Raw genomic sequence first — 17,072 nt, forward strand, 5'->3', positions numbered from 1 at the left:
TTCACCATCCCATTCCCTGTCCCCATGCTGCCATCTGACTCTATACCACTTTTTACAGCTTATCTCTGCCTTTCTGGACTTCCCTGTCCCCCATATCCTCTGTTTAATTAAAATGTGATTGCTACCTCGTTTCCTGCTGCCAGTTGTGGTCTTTTTGAGTAAGTACTCAAAGAACAGAGAGCATCTGTCCCTATTTCATAATTTCATTATCAATTCATGTGACCTTAGACAAGTTACTTTCCTTCTTGGAATCCTGGTTATTTCATCTTGTAAACTGGTTAGCCCAGTAGGAAGGCCATGATTTTAGCTCATTTGAAGCTCATCTCCCTTCACATCATCTTTCTCTCACTTCACTGATTTTTCTATTCCTATTCCAGAGCTTCTGAACATAGCCAGAGAAAGTCGCAAAATCAAGCTGATTTCACCCACTTTAAATTTATGGTACATAACCTACACTGGGAGACAGCATGACATAATGATTAGAGAACCATAAAGTCAGGAACACCTAAGGTCAAGTCTTGTCTCTGACACATAAAGGCGTTGTGACTTGTACGCTTAACTTTTCAATGCCTCAAGAAACATCCTAAGAATATAAAGGGCAGAGCTGGTGCCTTGATAGAGGGAGTTGATCACTTGAAGTTTTCTATTAATCAATCAATAAACACATATTAGGTGCCTACTATATGCCAGATACTGCAGTAAGTACTGGGGAGACAAAAGATAGTCCCTGTCAACAAGGGGCTTATAATCTGATGAGGGAGACAAGATACAAATATGTACAAACAAGCTATATCCAAGATAAATAGCAAACAAACAGAGATAAGGCACTATAATTAAGAGGGGTTGGGAAAGGCTTCCTGTAGAAGGTATGATTTTAGTTGAGATATAAAGGAAGCCAGGGAAGTCAGTAGCCAGAGTTAAAGATATATTATCTATGCCAATAATATCAGAGATCTAGTCCAAAATCAAAACTAAAACAACTTTAAATTAAGCTTACAATTCTCACCCCTTCTATTGTTTCCTTATTGACTTCTTATCTTATTCCCCCCTGTGACAGTATGAAGGAAGGGGTAAGGTTATGAAGGGTTTCAAAAGACAAAGGATATTTATATCTGATCCTAGAATTAACAGGGAGTCATTGAAATGTATTGTCCAAGAGAGGGGAGTGATATAGCCAGGGGTGAACTTTTGGGAGATGAATTTGCTAGTTGAGTGGAGAATGAACAATATTGGGAAGGAGAAACTTGAGGCAGGGGAACCAACAGGCTATTGCAATAAGAGTGATATTGCAATAAGGTGATGAGGGTCTGTACTTGGATAAAGTTGGTGTTAGAAGAGAGAAGGGGGCATTATACAAAAGATAACACTAGTGTAGAAATGACAGGACTCATAACTGTTTGGACATAGGGAATGAGAGAATGTAGAGTCAAGAAGATTGCTAAATATTTCCAAGCCCTTTTTTTCTTATTTAACTCTTTCTATTACCTTGATGTTGTTAGGGTTCTGAGAGTACTTGCTTCTTCTTCTCTTGGAATGTAGAAACTTCATGCTTATTTTTCTCTTGATTGAAAAAATCTATTTACCTCTTTTATATTTCTCTTGATTCTTGTGTTTATATTTCAAAGCTTCGACTTAGCTCAGGTTTTTTCATTCAGGCTTCTTGGAAATCCTTTATTACATTAAAACTCTTTCTTGATTGTAAGCCTTGATTGTAATCTTTTGATTTTTAGAAAATGATGTTCCAAGTTCTTCTCTCCTTTATATTTATCAAAGTTTGTGTGATTCTGACTATGACTTTTGAGTACTTGAAATTTCTGAATGCTTGCAGGATTTTTTTCTTTTGACCTAGAGGCTCTGGATTATGGTTATGACATTCCTGGAGTTTTCATTTTGGGGTTTCTTTCAAGACATGAGGATTGGAATCTTTCTACTTTTACTTTGCCTTCTGGTTCTATTAGATTTGATTAGTTTATACTTATGGTTTTTTAAAATAAAATTTTATTTTTAGTTTTAAATTCTTTTCTCTACCCTCATCCCTTTCCTTCTATTCCTTCTAACCTCTGAGAAGGGAAGAAAAATAAAGTTCATTATAAATATGTGTAGTCTTGAAAACAAATTCCCAAATTAACCATGTCCAAGAAAGAAAGAAGGGAGTAAGGAAGAAAAAAGAAGGAAGACAAGAAGCAAGAAGGAAAGAAGGAAGAAAAGAAAATATACTTTAAGTCTATCACTTTGAGTTTCACTTCTCTATCGAAAGGTAAACAGCATGTTTCTTCATTCATGAGTCAGATTCTTTTTCTGAAGTACTTTATATTTTCTATTTTTTCAATCTTATGACTGTTTTCATATTTCTTATTTCACAGAATCATAAAACCATATTTGTTCCAATATGATTTTCACATTCTATTATTTTGGTAAGGACTTGTGCCTTTTGTAATAAGCTATTAATAGTCTTTCCTTTACTACTCTATTTCTTTAACAATTTTGTCTTCTAATTGAAATTCCTCTTCCTCATCTCAAATCACCAGATGCTTTCTGCCACTATTCTCTGCCTTTACCCTCAACTTCAATGAGTGACCCTTCTCCTTGCCAATGTTAACCTCTTTACATGAACAAGCTATCTCAATTGATCCTCTTTTCTCCAGCAGATTGCTACTCTATCATAACCAGTCTTTCACTTCATTTTTTGTCTGTCTACCAGCTGCTACCCTACTGCCTAAAACATACCCACGTCTCCCCTATCCTCGTTTGATTCATCCATCCCCCAAAGTTTTTGCTCTGTATCTCTCCTCCCTTTTATGAGTAATCCCTTGAAAAGAATATCTACAACAGGTACTTCCACTTCCTTTCCTTTTACTCTTCTTAACTCTACCATCTGTCTTCTAACCTCATCTTTCAACAGAAACAGCTCTTTTTAACTGCCAAATCTAATGAACTTTTCTCAGTACCCATTCTTCTGGAACTTTCTACAATATTTGGCACTGTTGACCACCCTTTTCTCCTTGATACTCTCTTTTCTCTAGCATTTTAGGAAGCTGTTCTCTCCTATTTATCTAATTGCTCCTTCTCAGTCTCCTTTCCTGGATCTTCATTCAGGTCACACCTGCTAACTGTGGGTGTCCTACAAGATTCTGACTGACCTAGGCTCTTCTCTTCTTCCTCTATACTCTTTCACTTCATAATATCATCAGCTCCTGGGGATCCAATTATCATTGCTTATTCAGATGACTCTAAGATCTACTTGTCTAGTTGGAACCTCTCTGATCCCCATTTTTAAATCTCCAACCACTTATTAGATATTTTGTACTAGATGTCTTGTATATATCTTAAAGTCAACATGTCCAAAATGAACTTATTTTTTTTCCCCCAAACTCTCTGACTTCCCAACTTCTCTATTACTGTCAAGGACATCATCACCCTCCCAGTCATCCAGGCTTGCCACCTAGGTATGACCCTCAACTCTTCATTATCACTCTAATCCAATCTGTTGCCAATTCCTATTGATTTTACCTTCACAATACCTCTTATATATGTTCCTTTTTCTCTTCTGACATTACTGCCAATCTGATTCAGGGCCTCATTACCTTACACTTGAATTGTCCTCCTGCCTCAAATCACTACCCAATTCCAGGCCATTTTACACCTTTGTTAACATGATCTTCCTAAAAAGATGTGACTATAGTACATCTTGACCTCCTCCATTGCCACTCAACCTTCAGTAGTTCCCTATCACCTCTGCCCTCAAACATAAAAACCTCTGTTTGGCATTCAAAAATCTTTCATAACCTGCCCCATCCCCCTTCCTAGTCTTCTTATACCTTTCACCCTTCCTTCCCATCATATACTTGATGTTTATGTGAATCAGATTTGTGAGATAGAGTTACACAAAGCCATCAAACTCACTATTGATTTCAGATTCATTGAAGTCTAGTGGCAAGGCAAAAGTGACAATAGCCTCCTTGCTGTTCCTTTAAGATACTCCATCTCTGATTAGGCATTTTCACTGGCTTGTCCCTCATTCTTGGAATGTTTTCCCTCCTCAATCTTTCCTTTCTGGTTTCCTTGACTTCCTTTAAATTGTAGATAAAATCCTGCTTTCTATAAGAAAATTTTCCTCATCTCCTTTAGTTCTAGTGCTTTCCTTTGTTGGCTATTTCTAATTTATTCTGTATGTAACTTGCTGGTATATAGTTGTTTGCATGTTGTCTCATCATTAGACTATGAACTCCTTGAGATCTGAGGATATCTTTTGCTTTACTTTATATCCCCAGCACTTAGCATAGTGCCTGGCATATAGTAGTTGCTTAATAACTATTTTCTGATTGACTGAATAGTAACTGATTATATTTATAATTTTATGTTTAAATTTTCATTCCATTTTTTCTATGAATTTTAGTTGATCTTGAATCTAAGCAATGTTTTTTTTTGACACATTGATGGCAAGTGTTGCCAAATTATTCTATTTTTGCTTTGTATCTTCTGTGTCCCTGGTTCAACAGTATTTTTTTTTTTTATCAAAGGTGTTTTTTGTTGGCTTTTTTACTCATTCTTCACTTCCTGAATGGGGATGTTGTGTTAGAGATAGATTCTGCACACTTATTTTTGGTCCTGATTTGTATTCTATGTTGTACTTTCTCTGGATATTATATGTTATACTTTTCAAGGATTTCTCTGGATATTATATGTTATACTTTTCAAGGATTCCTCTGGATATTATATGTTATACTTTTCAAGGATTTCAGGGGTCACTGAGGTCAGGGATCTATAAGTTTTCTATGTCCTTCAAGTGGCATTATCTAGACCAGTGATGGGCAAACTTTTTAAAGAGGGAGCCAAAGGAAAGGAAATGCTCATCTGTCAGTCTGTTTCTAAGGCAACTCTTTCAAAGTTTCATTGTATTGTATCCTACTCATTGTATTCTTCAGATTAGGAATAATGTCAAGTGGGTGTCCCCCCCTCCCCCATCTAGCCCGAGGGCCTTAGTTTGCCCATCACTGATCTACAGTGATGTCTGATCTCTGCCTTCCTGATCTTAATTTTGTAAACTTCTGAATATATTTGGGTCTGGGCAACACTATTACAGGCTTGCCCTTAGTTGGAACCCCAGGGGTCTAGAGTCAGAGGGTCTGCTGCCAGCTCCTTTCTATTCTTGTCCCTTGTCTGGTACATGGCTTCAGGCTGTTTTCCTATTAAATTTACTACTGTTCTTTGTTCCAGTGCAAAGTTGAAAATTCTAGCCCACTTCCCAAAAGACTCTGACAGATTCTCTTGGCTTTAACCCTTCCCCTGAGCCTACTGGCTTTAGGCTGTCTCACTATGCTGGCCTGGGTTAGAAAAATGTCTTACTGTGATTTCTCTTTAGGGCTCACCTTCATAACTTTGTCTGGATCTTTATTGGATTTATTGTAGAGGAAATCTGGATCGTCATGCTTCTTCTTCTACCTTCCTTTTCAATCTCCCAAGCCTGACACTTTTGGATCAGGATTTGAGCCTTTGCCCTTTCTGTTTCCATGTAAACCAAAGCAAAATACTACTCCTCTCTTATACTTCTATTTACAATTTAGGGAATATACTAATCAAATACAGTTAACTTTTTTATATAAAGTTAGCTTTAAAATACTATTTAAGGGGCAGCTGGGTAGCTCAGTGGAGTGAGAGTCAGGCCTAGAGACAGGAGGTCCTAGATTCAAACCCGGCCTCAGCCACTTCCCAGCTGTGTGACCCTGGGCAAGTCACTTGACCCCCATTGCCCACCCTTACCAATCTTCCACCTATGGGACAATACACCGAAGTACAAGGGTTTAAAAAAAATACTATTTAAATAAGTAAATATTGAATTTTAATGAACTTCTACATTTTGGGTTTGACATATTCTTTCTCAGATGGAAGAAAGTGGAAGAGAGGACAAACTAATGACATTTATTTCCATGGTCCTCTTACAAGGAAAGTTCAGTAACAACTAGAAAATCTACACTCAAGAAAGCAAGTTGTTCAAGGGCAAAGAGATTGAAACTGCTAAGATTTGGCAGAGCTTATGTTTCTTCAGCATAATCTTTAATTTCTCTATATCATTTCCACAACATAAAGTTTAGATGGAGGACTGTAGGTCATAGTGAATAGTGGTTTTTTAATTATTGCTTGGATTGAATTCTAAAGCAACTGGAATTTATAGCCAGGGTAAAGTCTTTGAATTGTACTGTAGAAAATTGTAGAAAGGATTCTAGTTAGGCAAGGATTGGACTAGATGGTATTTGAGGTCTTGCCCAACTTTGAAAATTCATCTATTCTGTGAAGTAACGTCCCCAAGGATATACCCACACATAGTAAGGTGGTAAGGAGGAATTTAAAAACTGTAATTTTGATTCCAAATTCAGTGTTTTTTTCACTTTGCCATTCTTATGGTGAAATACTGAAATTTGGAGGTGGAGTGGATTTGGAGAAGAAGAAATTAACCTTGGTTTTAAATCTGCCGAGTTTGAAACACTCAGAAGACATCCAGGTGATATCTAGCAGGGAGCTGGAGATGGTTTGAGAGTCCTTGTAATTATGATAAATGAATGAATGAGGCCTAAGATCCCCTGGCAAATTTTAATTTGGCCTCCCACACTCCAGGAAGCTTTTTCCTGATTTCTGGGGAAGTTAAGGAACTTCTCCCCTCCCCCTTTGTTTCCACGTAAAAAGAACTCATATTTATGAAGAACTTAAATTAAATTTGCAAAATACTTTCCTCTCTGGGAGAGTAGTTCAAGTATCATCATTTTCATTTTACAGATTAGGAAATTGTGGACTTGCTTAAGGTCACAAAATTGTGTCTGAATCCGAATTTGAATTCAATCCTCCTGGCTCCAAGTCTTTATTGTATCCTGAGACCTCTCTGTGGTCCTTCCTGATCATTAAGAAGATTCCCCGTATTTGAGTAGTGTAGGGTAGACAATGCACACTGGGGTAGCTGCACCCCTAATATGGCTCTAGCACTCGGAACTGTTTGGATTCGAGCACAGAGAAGAAACTAAGAAGGTTCGATAGTGGGACAGACAATAGCAAAATAGACGAGAGAAAGTCGAGGGGAGTACCTTTGGGAAAAGAGAAGCTTATTAGCAGCTTCAAAGTTCGAAGGCAAAAGGGCTCGCGAGATTTTATCAGAGAGAGAGGAGGCGGGAGACGGAGCGAAGTCCGCGGTACCCTGCCCTGATCTGCCCTTCTCTGCCCCTCCTAGGCCGAACGTCGAGCCCCGCCCTATGAGCTTTGGCTCCACCCCGGGTCGATCGTAGCCTTCTGTGCGCGTGCGCTGCCGCGCATCCTCGCTCGGCGCGTGCCCCGGCCGCCAGCTACTGTGAGGCGGGAGCGCGCTAGCCGCGTATAGTGCAGAAGAGAGCGGGACAGAGTTGTGAGGCGGCACTGGCGGAGCGGATTTACTCCCAAACCGGGACTAGCAGCAAGTTGCGAAGGCCCTCTCTCGGCCTGGGCGGGAAGGGATCTGACGCGCCTGTCCCGGGGCGCCAGCTCCGCTCTGCTCACCGCCCCCGCGCCGACGTTTGGGTTCTCGGCGGTCCCGGCACCTACAGCGCCACTGAGTGGGGACCATGAACTGCCGGGCCCCGCCGCGGGCCCCTCCAGGCTGAGGGCTCGCCGCCGCGTGGGCTGCGGAGGGCTGACGACCCCCGGCTGTCGCTGCCGGGCCCCTAAGGCTGGGGCCCCGCGCCGCGCCCCGGAGCCCGCGCGCCGCGAGAGAGAATGCACTCGCCCGTGGACCCCAGCGCCAAGCAGGCTCTGAGGAAAAAACCCCCCGAGAGGACCCCGGAGGTGAGCGAGTCCCGGCCCCGTGGCCCCCCTCGCCTCTCTCTGGGCTGCCTAGACAGGAAGCTGCGCGGGGGGAAGGGGGCCCCTGACTGGCAGAGCCCGAAACTTTTCAAAGGGCAACAAACGCTGGGTTCAGTGGGGACACGAACGTTACTGGTATAACTAGGGGCGTCTTACTCCTCCCCAACCCCGCGCGACCCGGAGGCGCGGGGTCCGACTTGACCCGGCCGATAGAAATGGTTGAAAAGTAGTTGTCGAGGCTTGTGTCCGCCCCGGCCGTCATCAGGTGGTCAGAGTTCCTAGGTGACAGGAGAGGCCACTCTGGGTGGTGTGGTCCCAAATCAGGGAAAAATAGGGTGATTTGGGTGCTATCTGTCTGAGAGATGGGACCGATTGGAGTAGACACCTTGAATTCCAATGATAACAAAAACTACTGTTCTACCCGACACTTCACACAAAAGGAACCTGCTCCCTAGGGGCCCACGTACACATCACCACAATGCTAAGAGGCACAGTTCTGAAACTTGGCCTCTGAATATACAGTGGTTTACTTGAGTTTGTCTTTGTCTCAAATTAATCAGCATACCTTTTAATCTGTTGGTTTACTCCTCCCTGGTCTTTCTTTGTACCCAACTTGGAATACGGTATTTTCTTGACTTCGTCAGTTCTGTACTTTACCTTTTGTAATGTAAGTGACATTTCTCTTTAAGTTTAGCTATTTTCTGTATTTCCAGTCAGTTTTCTATTTTTCTTTAATCCCCAAGTGTACTTTTGGCAGGAATCATTTGAAAACTTTGAGGATAGGCAAAAAACTATTTTTTGTTTTTCTAAGGTGCAGTATCATACTTTACGGAAATGATAATGCTTAGGCAGGCAGGTGACAAAGAATTAACCAAAAATTAGGTAGTATGAAGCTTGAAATGAAACTGGCGTTAAGCAGTAACATTAGTTGAACACTATTCTGTTAAATTATGTAACTCCAACCAGTAATGCAGTCTGTCAAGAGGTGAATTGCTGGGGGTTGTAGGGTTCTCATGATACCATCTACTTTTCCTGAATGCAAATTTCATGTTTAAAAATTTTTTTAAAGATGTAATGGAATTAAGTTTAGGTAGTTTAATCTCAGTTTTCTAGGAGTCTACTGCACAGCTGGTATTGCAATAAGCAGTGTTTTGATTTTTGCCATCTTTTTATAAAGTTGCCAAAGTAATTTGTGTATTTAACGATTTTGTTACAATGAACTTGAGAGGCAGAGGGATCAACATTGAGTATAATTCGTGACACACAGTAGGCATTTTAATGCTTGCTTATTGACTGACCTGGATTCAAAACCTAATTTTATCACTTAATATAAGTGTGATCTGAACCAGATCATTTTATTTCTCTGGGCCTCATCTGTAAATTAGGGGTTTAAGGTAGGTGGCCTTAAAGATCTCTTGAAACTTTAAATCTGTGATTCAATAATTTCTGTATTTTAAGGATCCATGAATTTGTAAGTGATGCAGATCCTCTTCCTCAGGAGAAAGTTTTCAGGAATTTTCTCTTACTGAAAAATTCCTTACCTAGATAATCTTCTCTGTACTTTGTTTGCTAGGCTGGTTTTTAGCTTAGTCGATGAGGAGGTCCATTACCAGTCCCATATTTGAATCCTTTATTAGTTTGGAAATTACAAAAACTTGCATTCTGACTGGTTAGAGATTTAGAACCAAGGATTATATCTATGTCATAGGAATGGGAATTTAGTGGTGCCAATAAGATGGGAGACAATGTCACCTGTGAAGAATAGTAAGAAAGCTATCATGGATGAATTGTAGATTAGAAAAATTGGTTGTAAAGTGATTTAAATACCAAAGGAAAGAGGTTATATTTTATTTTGAGGTATTAGTTGCTAAAATTTTTTGAATGGGGAAGTGATATTAATCAATATTGAGTGTCTACTATATTCCAGGCACTTACTTGCTGTGAGACTCTGAGTAAGTCACTTAACTCTGTCTCAGTTTCTGCATTTGTAGAATGAGCTAGAGAAGGAAATGACAGACCACTCCTGTATCTTTGCCAAATGGGGTCATGAAGAATTGCATATGACTGAAACAGCTGAGGAACAACAACAAAAAAATAGGCCAGGCATCATATTGATCAGTGGCAATACAAAAAGGCAAAAGATAGTCCTTGCTTTAAGAAGCTTAAAATCTAATGGTACACAAACAGCAAAGTAAGCTATATAGAGAACGAGTAGGAAATAATTAAGAAAGGGAAGAGGGATTGGGAAAAGCTTCCTGTAAAAGATGGGATTTTAGTTAGAATTTAAAGGAAGCCAGGTAAATGGAATTGAGGAGGGTCAGACCTACATTTTAGGAAAACCACCTTGACAGCTATGTGGAAGATGGATTCGAGTGGGGAGAGACTTGAGAGAAAGATGTTCAGTTCAGTGGTATAGATTATAATGCAGTTGTTACTTTTCATGTTTGGGGCTGTAATAATTACTAGCATGTATAAAGTGCTTTAAATATTACCATTATGATTCACTGTGGATGAACTGCTGTCTATTTTCTTCTGTGTTCTTCCATTGTCCTTAACATAATTTTAATTCATTGGAGATTATGATTCATTTTTGCTGGACTTTATTCAAGCTAAAATAGAACAGTAGATCAATGGAATAGATTAGACACACAATATCAAGGGGTAAATGACCATAGCAATCTAGTGTTTGATAAATCCAAAGGTCCCAGCTTTGGGGATAAGAACTCTCTATTTGACAAAAACTACTGGGAAAAATGGAAAACAGTATGGCAGAAACTAAGTATAGACCAATATCTTACACCATGTTTGAGATTGGAATGAAATGAGACACTTGTACACCATCTAACAATTAAAAGGAAGTTTACTTGGCTGTAGCACAGAACTCAGCAAGAGTCCAGTTCCCTTCATTTCCACATGGAAACATGTCTGCTCACCAGGGTGTGTTGAATGTAGTGAGTCATAGATCAGTGGGTTATCTACAAAGTCTGAGGAGCACTGCCTTCTCATGGGCTGGCCTTTTATGCCAGAGATGATCAGGAAGCTGTGTCAGTGGCTCAAACCTTAGCTTCCTGGTTGATTCAAGTTTTGGGATAGAATCTTTGCCTTTTTGGGGGGGTGGGGTGAGAAACCTAGTCTACCCTTCATGGAAGATATGGCTCCTACAATTAGTAACTTAGCCTTTGATGGCAAAGTCCTAAATCATTGTAGTGAACAGCCCTGATTTGGAGAACGGAAGAATACTAGAATGGGTGGCACTGGAGGTAGGAATTAGCAATAGTAAAGGAAAAACAAGAAAGAGGTTAAAAAGACAAGTAACATGAATCTCACTTGAAGAAGTACAGAACCAGGGTGATTGAAAATGAATGATAGCAAAGAACCAGAAAGCCCATCTTTGCCCTCCCTACTTTGGAAGGACCAGATATTAGATCTTTTGATATTAGATCTTAGGCGATGTTGAGTGCAATTCACAGTGGATCTTTCAAAATTATGACAATAAAAATGAGAAACAGTGGGAAATAACAGTACAGTGCAAATGATGATGCGTCTTGTATATTCACTGATCTTCAACATGTGTCAGGATCACCTGTAGTAATGTAGCTAAGAGGACAGGCCTTTCCTTCATACAGCTAGGCTACTTCAGTGTTAGGGATAATACCAAGACTTGCCCTTTACAATCAGCCCCTGAGTGTTAACCCATTCTTTCAGCTGGGATATCCCCTCCTTTGGGAGCCCTTAATTAATACTAAAATTTTTTATTTAATACTAAATTAGTTAATTTAGTTTATTAATTAATACTAAATTAATATTAAAACTTTGGGGAATTAATACTAAAACTTTGCCTATCTGCTGAGTGGCTGTTCCTGTCTGAAAGTGGGTTTCCTTTTGGGTAGAGGATATCAGGACTTCATCTAGAGGACTATATGACATAACCATAAATTGTTTTCCCAACAGCTCCATCAGCAGGAAATTTGTGTACATCTTTTAACCTTTGGCCTATTCATGATACCTAACATTGTCACTCCACATTGTCTGTTTATGCTTATATTTTCAAAGAGTTCTACTGGAGACGAAAACTGCAGTCTGCACACTTTGATTCACTGTAGATTCATGCAAGTCTAATTTAACCTATGCAGCCTAACTTTTTTTTTTTTTTTGACTAGTTATATTCCAGACCTTCTCTTGAAGTTCTTTGGTCCACTTTCTCTTCCTTTAGTAGTAAAAGTTTTCACCACCAGCTTTATTAAGATGATCATCTGGTGTGAATTCTCTCATCTGTGTTGGATAGTTTTTTTTTTTTTTTAAATCCTGGGACTCCATTCTAGGAGCATAGGGCCACAACCAGTAGGCAATGGGACACACAGTCGCTCAGGGTCACCCAGCTGGGAAGTGTCTGAGCCCGGACTTGAACCTAGGACCTTTCGTCTCTAGGCCTGGCTCTCAATCCACTGAGCTAGCCCAGCTGCCCCTACTTTAGGTTGCAGTTTCTTTAGCAGATGTAGTTTGGGGTTGCTAGCCCCACGCCCAACCCTCCTCCTTTTTTCATCCGGGCTAGGGACCGTCCTTGGCCCAGGAGTGGTAAGGGTGGGCAGTAGGGGTCAAGTGACTTGCCCAAGGTCACACAGCTGGAAGTGTCCGAGGCTGGACTTGAACCTAGGACCTCCAGTCTCTAGGCCTGGCTCTCAATCCACTGAGCCACTCAGCTGCCCTTTGTGTGTTGGATAGTACTACCTATCTTTCTGTTTTCACAATAGGTATTCTTTCTTTCTAAAGCCAAATCTTTTCCTGTCCTGTTCCTTAGTACAGTAACTATTGTCTTAAATTTAAATTGGTTGTTTATAATATTTTCATCTCTTTGTACTACCACTATCTAAATCAGTTTCTCTTTTAAATTATTCACTTTGTACAAAGGATAAAGGATAACCTGGGTGCCTGTGATCAGAGTTAGTGTGAAGTTTTACTTTCAATACTTTGGATCTTATTTATATCCCTTCTTGATTTCAGAGGATCCTGCATTTTGTTTCTTTCCAGCTTCTTTTCTGTTTTCTCTGCTGACTCCTTTATTTCTGCCTTCAGGCAAGCTCTGTTATCTTGAGGAAACATGCAGTTGTTCTTCTGCCTTTATTTTTCACCTTCATTTGATAAAGCAAGTCTGCTGTTTTCCTCATACATATAGAAGGAATTAGAAGTTAGTATTAATTTTTACTATTTTATCACCTGATTACTGTTGTGGTTAAAGTTTTAGATGCCTTGGTTATGAAGGCATTGATTTATGATTCTGTGCAACTGAAAAGGTTTGCGAAGTCAGGGAGATTAGTCAAGTGAGAACCCTAGACCCTGGAGAGTGGCAGGGAATTGAGAAGGTTAAGGATTATGGAGTGTTGTGAAACTAAATTAACAGGAAAAAAAAATGACAGTTTTGTTGCCTATATCATAGTCATAAAGAGATTAAACAATTTGGATAGACTTTTAAACTCTTCACACACAAAATGCTAAATGCTGATTCCTGACCTGATTCTGAAACTCAAATAATAAAAAAAAACAACTTTTCATTTTTAAAATATTGGGTTTTGGTTTAAAAAAAAACCCAACCTAAATTGGATTTAAGTTTATAAAAATATTGGTTTTAGGTTTAAAAGATTATCAAGTTTCATAGTACATTTAACAATTAATGATTCTCGTGGGCAGGTTTTTTTTTTTTAAATTATTGTCAGATCAAATTTCAAATTAATGTCTCCTATTACCTGGGGTTTTCAAAGATTCTGACCAAGAAAAGTTTCATGGAGAAGGTTGTACTTGAGTACCTTCAAGCCCTACACCAGTGGTTCCCAAATTTTTTTGGCCTACTGCCCCTTTCCAGAAAAAATATTACTTATCCCCCTGGAAATTAATTTTTAAAAAATTTTAATAGCAATTAATAGCAAAGATAAATGCACCTGTGGCCATCGACGCTCCCCTGGATCGCTGCAGCACCCACCAGGGGGCGGTAGTGCCCACTTTGAGAATCACTGCCCTAGACCATAGGCAAATAAATAATTGACCATATCTCATCTCAGTGTTACATGCAACTCTTTATAAGATTTTTAAGTTGCAAATCAGTTGCTTAGCATTTGGAGAAGGAATTTCCTCACCTGAAGTCTCCATTATTGAAGTCAAGGATTTATCTTATGATTGGAATTGATTCAAATTTCATTCATTCATTCATCATCAGTTATGAATTCCTATAACTGGCTACAAGTAGGGCTTTTAGGAACTTGGTCTTTAGTAGCACAACTTCACATGAATTATAATCTCATTGGTTGATTTTTTAAAATCTTTGAGAAGCATGTTTATTTTAGTGTTTATTTTTGTATATCTGGATTTCTGATTTTTAGTTCACATTAATTTAATTCCATTAATATCTGACTACAGTTACTCATTTTGTCACTTTTTGGGGAAAATATACACAAACAACTCTTTAGCAATATGAGAAATATATATGTATATGTATGTGTGTGTGTGTATGTATGTATGTATGTATGCATATACACACACACTTTTTTTACCCCCTAATCAATTTAGGTGAAGAAATGCCAAAATGGCTGGGTGAGGTGGCACAAGCCTGAAACTTAGTTAATAGGGAAAGATGAGGATGGTGATCTGTTGAGCTTTGGAGGTATCATCTGCAGTGGACTATGCTGATCAATTGTCCCTACTAAGTGCAGCATTAATATGGTGAACCCTCAAGTGGTGGAGGGTAGGGGTGGGGGCAGTTCTCTAAAATGGCAGGAATCAGAACTGGTTTAAATTTCCATGAGGTTCAGTAGTGACATCAGGTCTGTTGGTAGTAGGCTTTTCACTTTCATCCTGGTGAGATGGAGAGAACCAATCTTTAAGGGAAAAAAAATGCCAAAAATGAAAGAACTGAGATGCCTTAACTTGTCTTGAAGTTAGTCCATGGCTTGTATTAGCTTGAAAACCTTATGAGAGAATATTGCTTGAGGCAATTTTGTCATGGCCAGATGGAAGACAATTTAGGGATGTGGTAAGGTTTAGTGGGATGACTGAGAAAAAGAAATAGCATGGGAAAAGACAATTCAGAAGAAAAGAATGCTGACCACTAAAAAGGGTTTTTGATCAAAAAATGCATATCACTATATTAAAAGAAAAGCTGGTTTAAAAAACATTATTTCTTGTATTCTTTATCAGTCCTTTATGTTACTGTGCCCCATGGGAGACATTTAAGCAGTAGAATAGTGTTCTTGGATTTCTTACCTAATTGTTCAGAATTTCATTTTCAAACCTTATCTGTACAATGGACTGAATTTTATTTACACTTCCTACCTAGTTAGGAAAGTACTTGTATACGTTAAAGATTTCTACACATCTGACTGCTTCTTTTTAATCTTTGCTGGATTATTATTCATACTCTATCCTTACAACTGTGGTGTTCTCCTGAGCTATCGTGGGTCTTTTTCTTTATGCTTGTCAGTAATCTCATCAGCTGACATGAATTCAGTATCATTTCTATTTAGATTATTTTTCTTATGAGCTCCAATTGCCACATGACCAATTGCCTATTGGCTATCTAAAACTGGATGTGCTATGGGCATCTTAAATTCAAGATATCTAAAACTCAAGACATTAATTCCTACCCTCCCTCCTCCCCAAGCTCACCTGTCTTGCACATATTTTTTCCATTTACCTAAGATGACAACCTTAGAGTCATTCCATATTCTTCCTTCTCCCCTAATAGTCAACCAATTGGAAGTCTAGTTGGTTTTATTAAATATTTCTTATATCTTCCTCTTGAGATCTTTTTATCACCTCTGATAATCTGATAAGGACAGTTTAATTGATAAGGAAATAACGGGACACAAAGATCTTTTAGCTCAGTGGTTCCCAAACTTTTTTGGCCTACCACCCCCTTTCCAGAAAAAAATATTACTTAGTGCCCCCTGTCACATACCACCCCCTTACAGTTATTCACTGCCCTGAAATGCACCTGTGGCCATTACCACCCCTCTCGATCGATGCAGCACCCACCAGGGGGTGGTGGCGCCCACTCTGGGAATCACTGTTTTAGCTCATGCTTCCAGCTCTGTCTCCAGGAGCATGGAGTTTATTATATATATATATATATTTCAAGACTCATTTCATACAAAAGAACCCCCCTCCCCAAACTTCACAGATGCGCAGAAGTTACAAATTATGTCATATCAAAACACAAAAGGTCTCATTGGCTTCAGAATAGAACAAGGCAAAGGCTGAATTTTGACTGGGTTCTTATCAGAAAGCCAAGTGGGGGAATATTTTTCTCAGGGTTGAATTGCCCCTGCTAAGGTTTTGGGTTTGGCTGTACCAAGCAGCTGCATTCCTGGCCAAAGGGGAAAAGTGTTAACCTCTTAAATTCAGGTTTGCTAGGAACTTAAAGCTTTTCAATAAGGCCACAATACTTTTCAACAAGAAATCACAAGGATCACAAAAAAGGGGTCAAAACAGGAGTCTCAGATTTTTATCTATTCTCTTATTGGCTTCCCACATATTCCCATTTTGTTCATGTAGTTAATTCATCATCTCTTGGTTTATTTGTTATTACAGTCTTTTATTTAAAATTGTTTTAGTTTCTTCCATTTATAATCTTACCTTTATATAGCTTCCAAAATAATTTCTGAAAGCAAAAAGTCTGATCATACCATTACTTTGCTTAGGATTTTTTAAAAGTTCCCTATTGCCTCTGGAATAAAATAAAAATGTCTTACCTTGACATTTAAAGCTCTTTACAATCTGGCTGCAGTCTATCTGTCCAAGCTTATTTTACATTATTCCTTTTTATTTACTCTTTGTCCCCACTTGCCTCTCCCCTTTTACAGAGGCTGATCCTCTTTCCTGGAAATGTCTCCTCCTTTCTCACTTTCACTTCTTAGAATTCCAACTTCCTTTAAAGTTCACCTGAGATGTAGACTCTAAGATTTTTTTTTTTAAACCCTTGTACTTCAGTGTATTGTCTCATAGGTGAAGATTGGTAAGGGTGGGCAATGGGGGTCAAGTGACTTGCCCAGGGTCACACAGCTGGGAAGTGGCTGAGGCCGGGTTTGAACCTAGGACCTCCTGTCTCTAGGCCTGACTCTCACTCCACTGAGCTACCCAGCTGCCCCATCTAAATTTTACTGATCCTTAGTAGTAAGTGCTTGCTTTGGATATATATATATATATTTGAATTAAGTCCAACAATTAGATTCAAACCAATAAGCATTTATTTTATAAATTTATAA

The 17,072-nt window shown here is 39.1% G+C and overlaps 1 protein-coding gene across 4 annotated transcripts in view; it reads left to right on the forward strand.

The window, feature by feature from the left end:
• Positions 1–7,734: 7,734 nt before the first annotated feature.
• The window catches only part of RAPGEF6 (Rap guanine nucleotide exchange factor 6), a 238,818-nt gene continuing 229,480 nt past the window's right edge, over positions 7,735–17,072 (forward strand). For all 4 annotated transcript variants that reach the window (XM_044664679.1, XM_044664676.1, XM_044664678.1 and 1 more), the window contains exon 1: positions 7,735–7,803. In XM_044664679.1, the coding sequence (XP_044520614.1) occupies positions 7,735–7,803 (69 nt within the window). The remainder of the gene's footprint in view (positions 7,804–17,072) is intronic.

Source organism: Gracilinanus agilis, chromosome 2 (assembly GCF_016433145.1).
Source record: "Gracilinanus agilis isolate LMUSP501 chromosome 2, AgileGrace, whole genome shotgun sequence".
NCBI lineage: Eukaryota > Metazoa > Chordata > Mammalia > Didelphimorphia > Didelphidae > Gracilinanus > Gracilinanus agilis.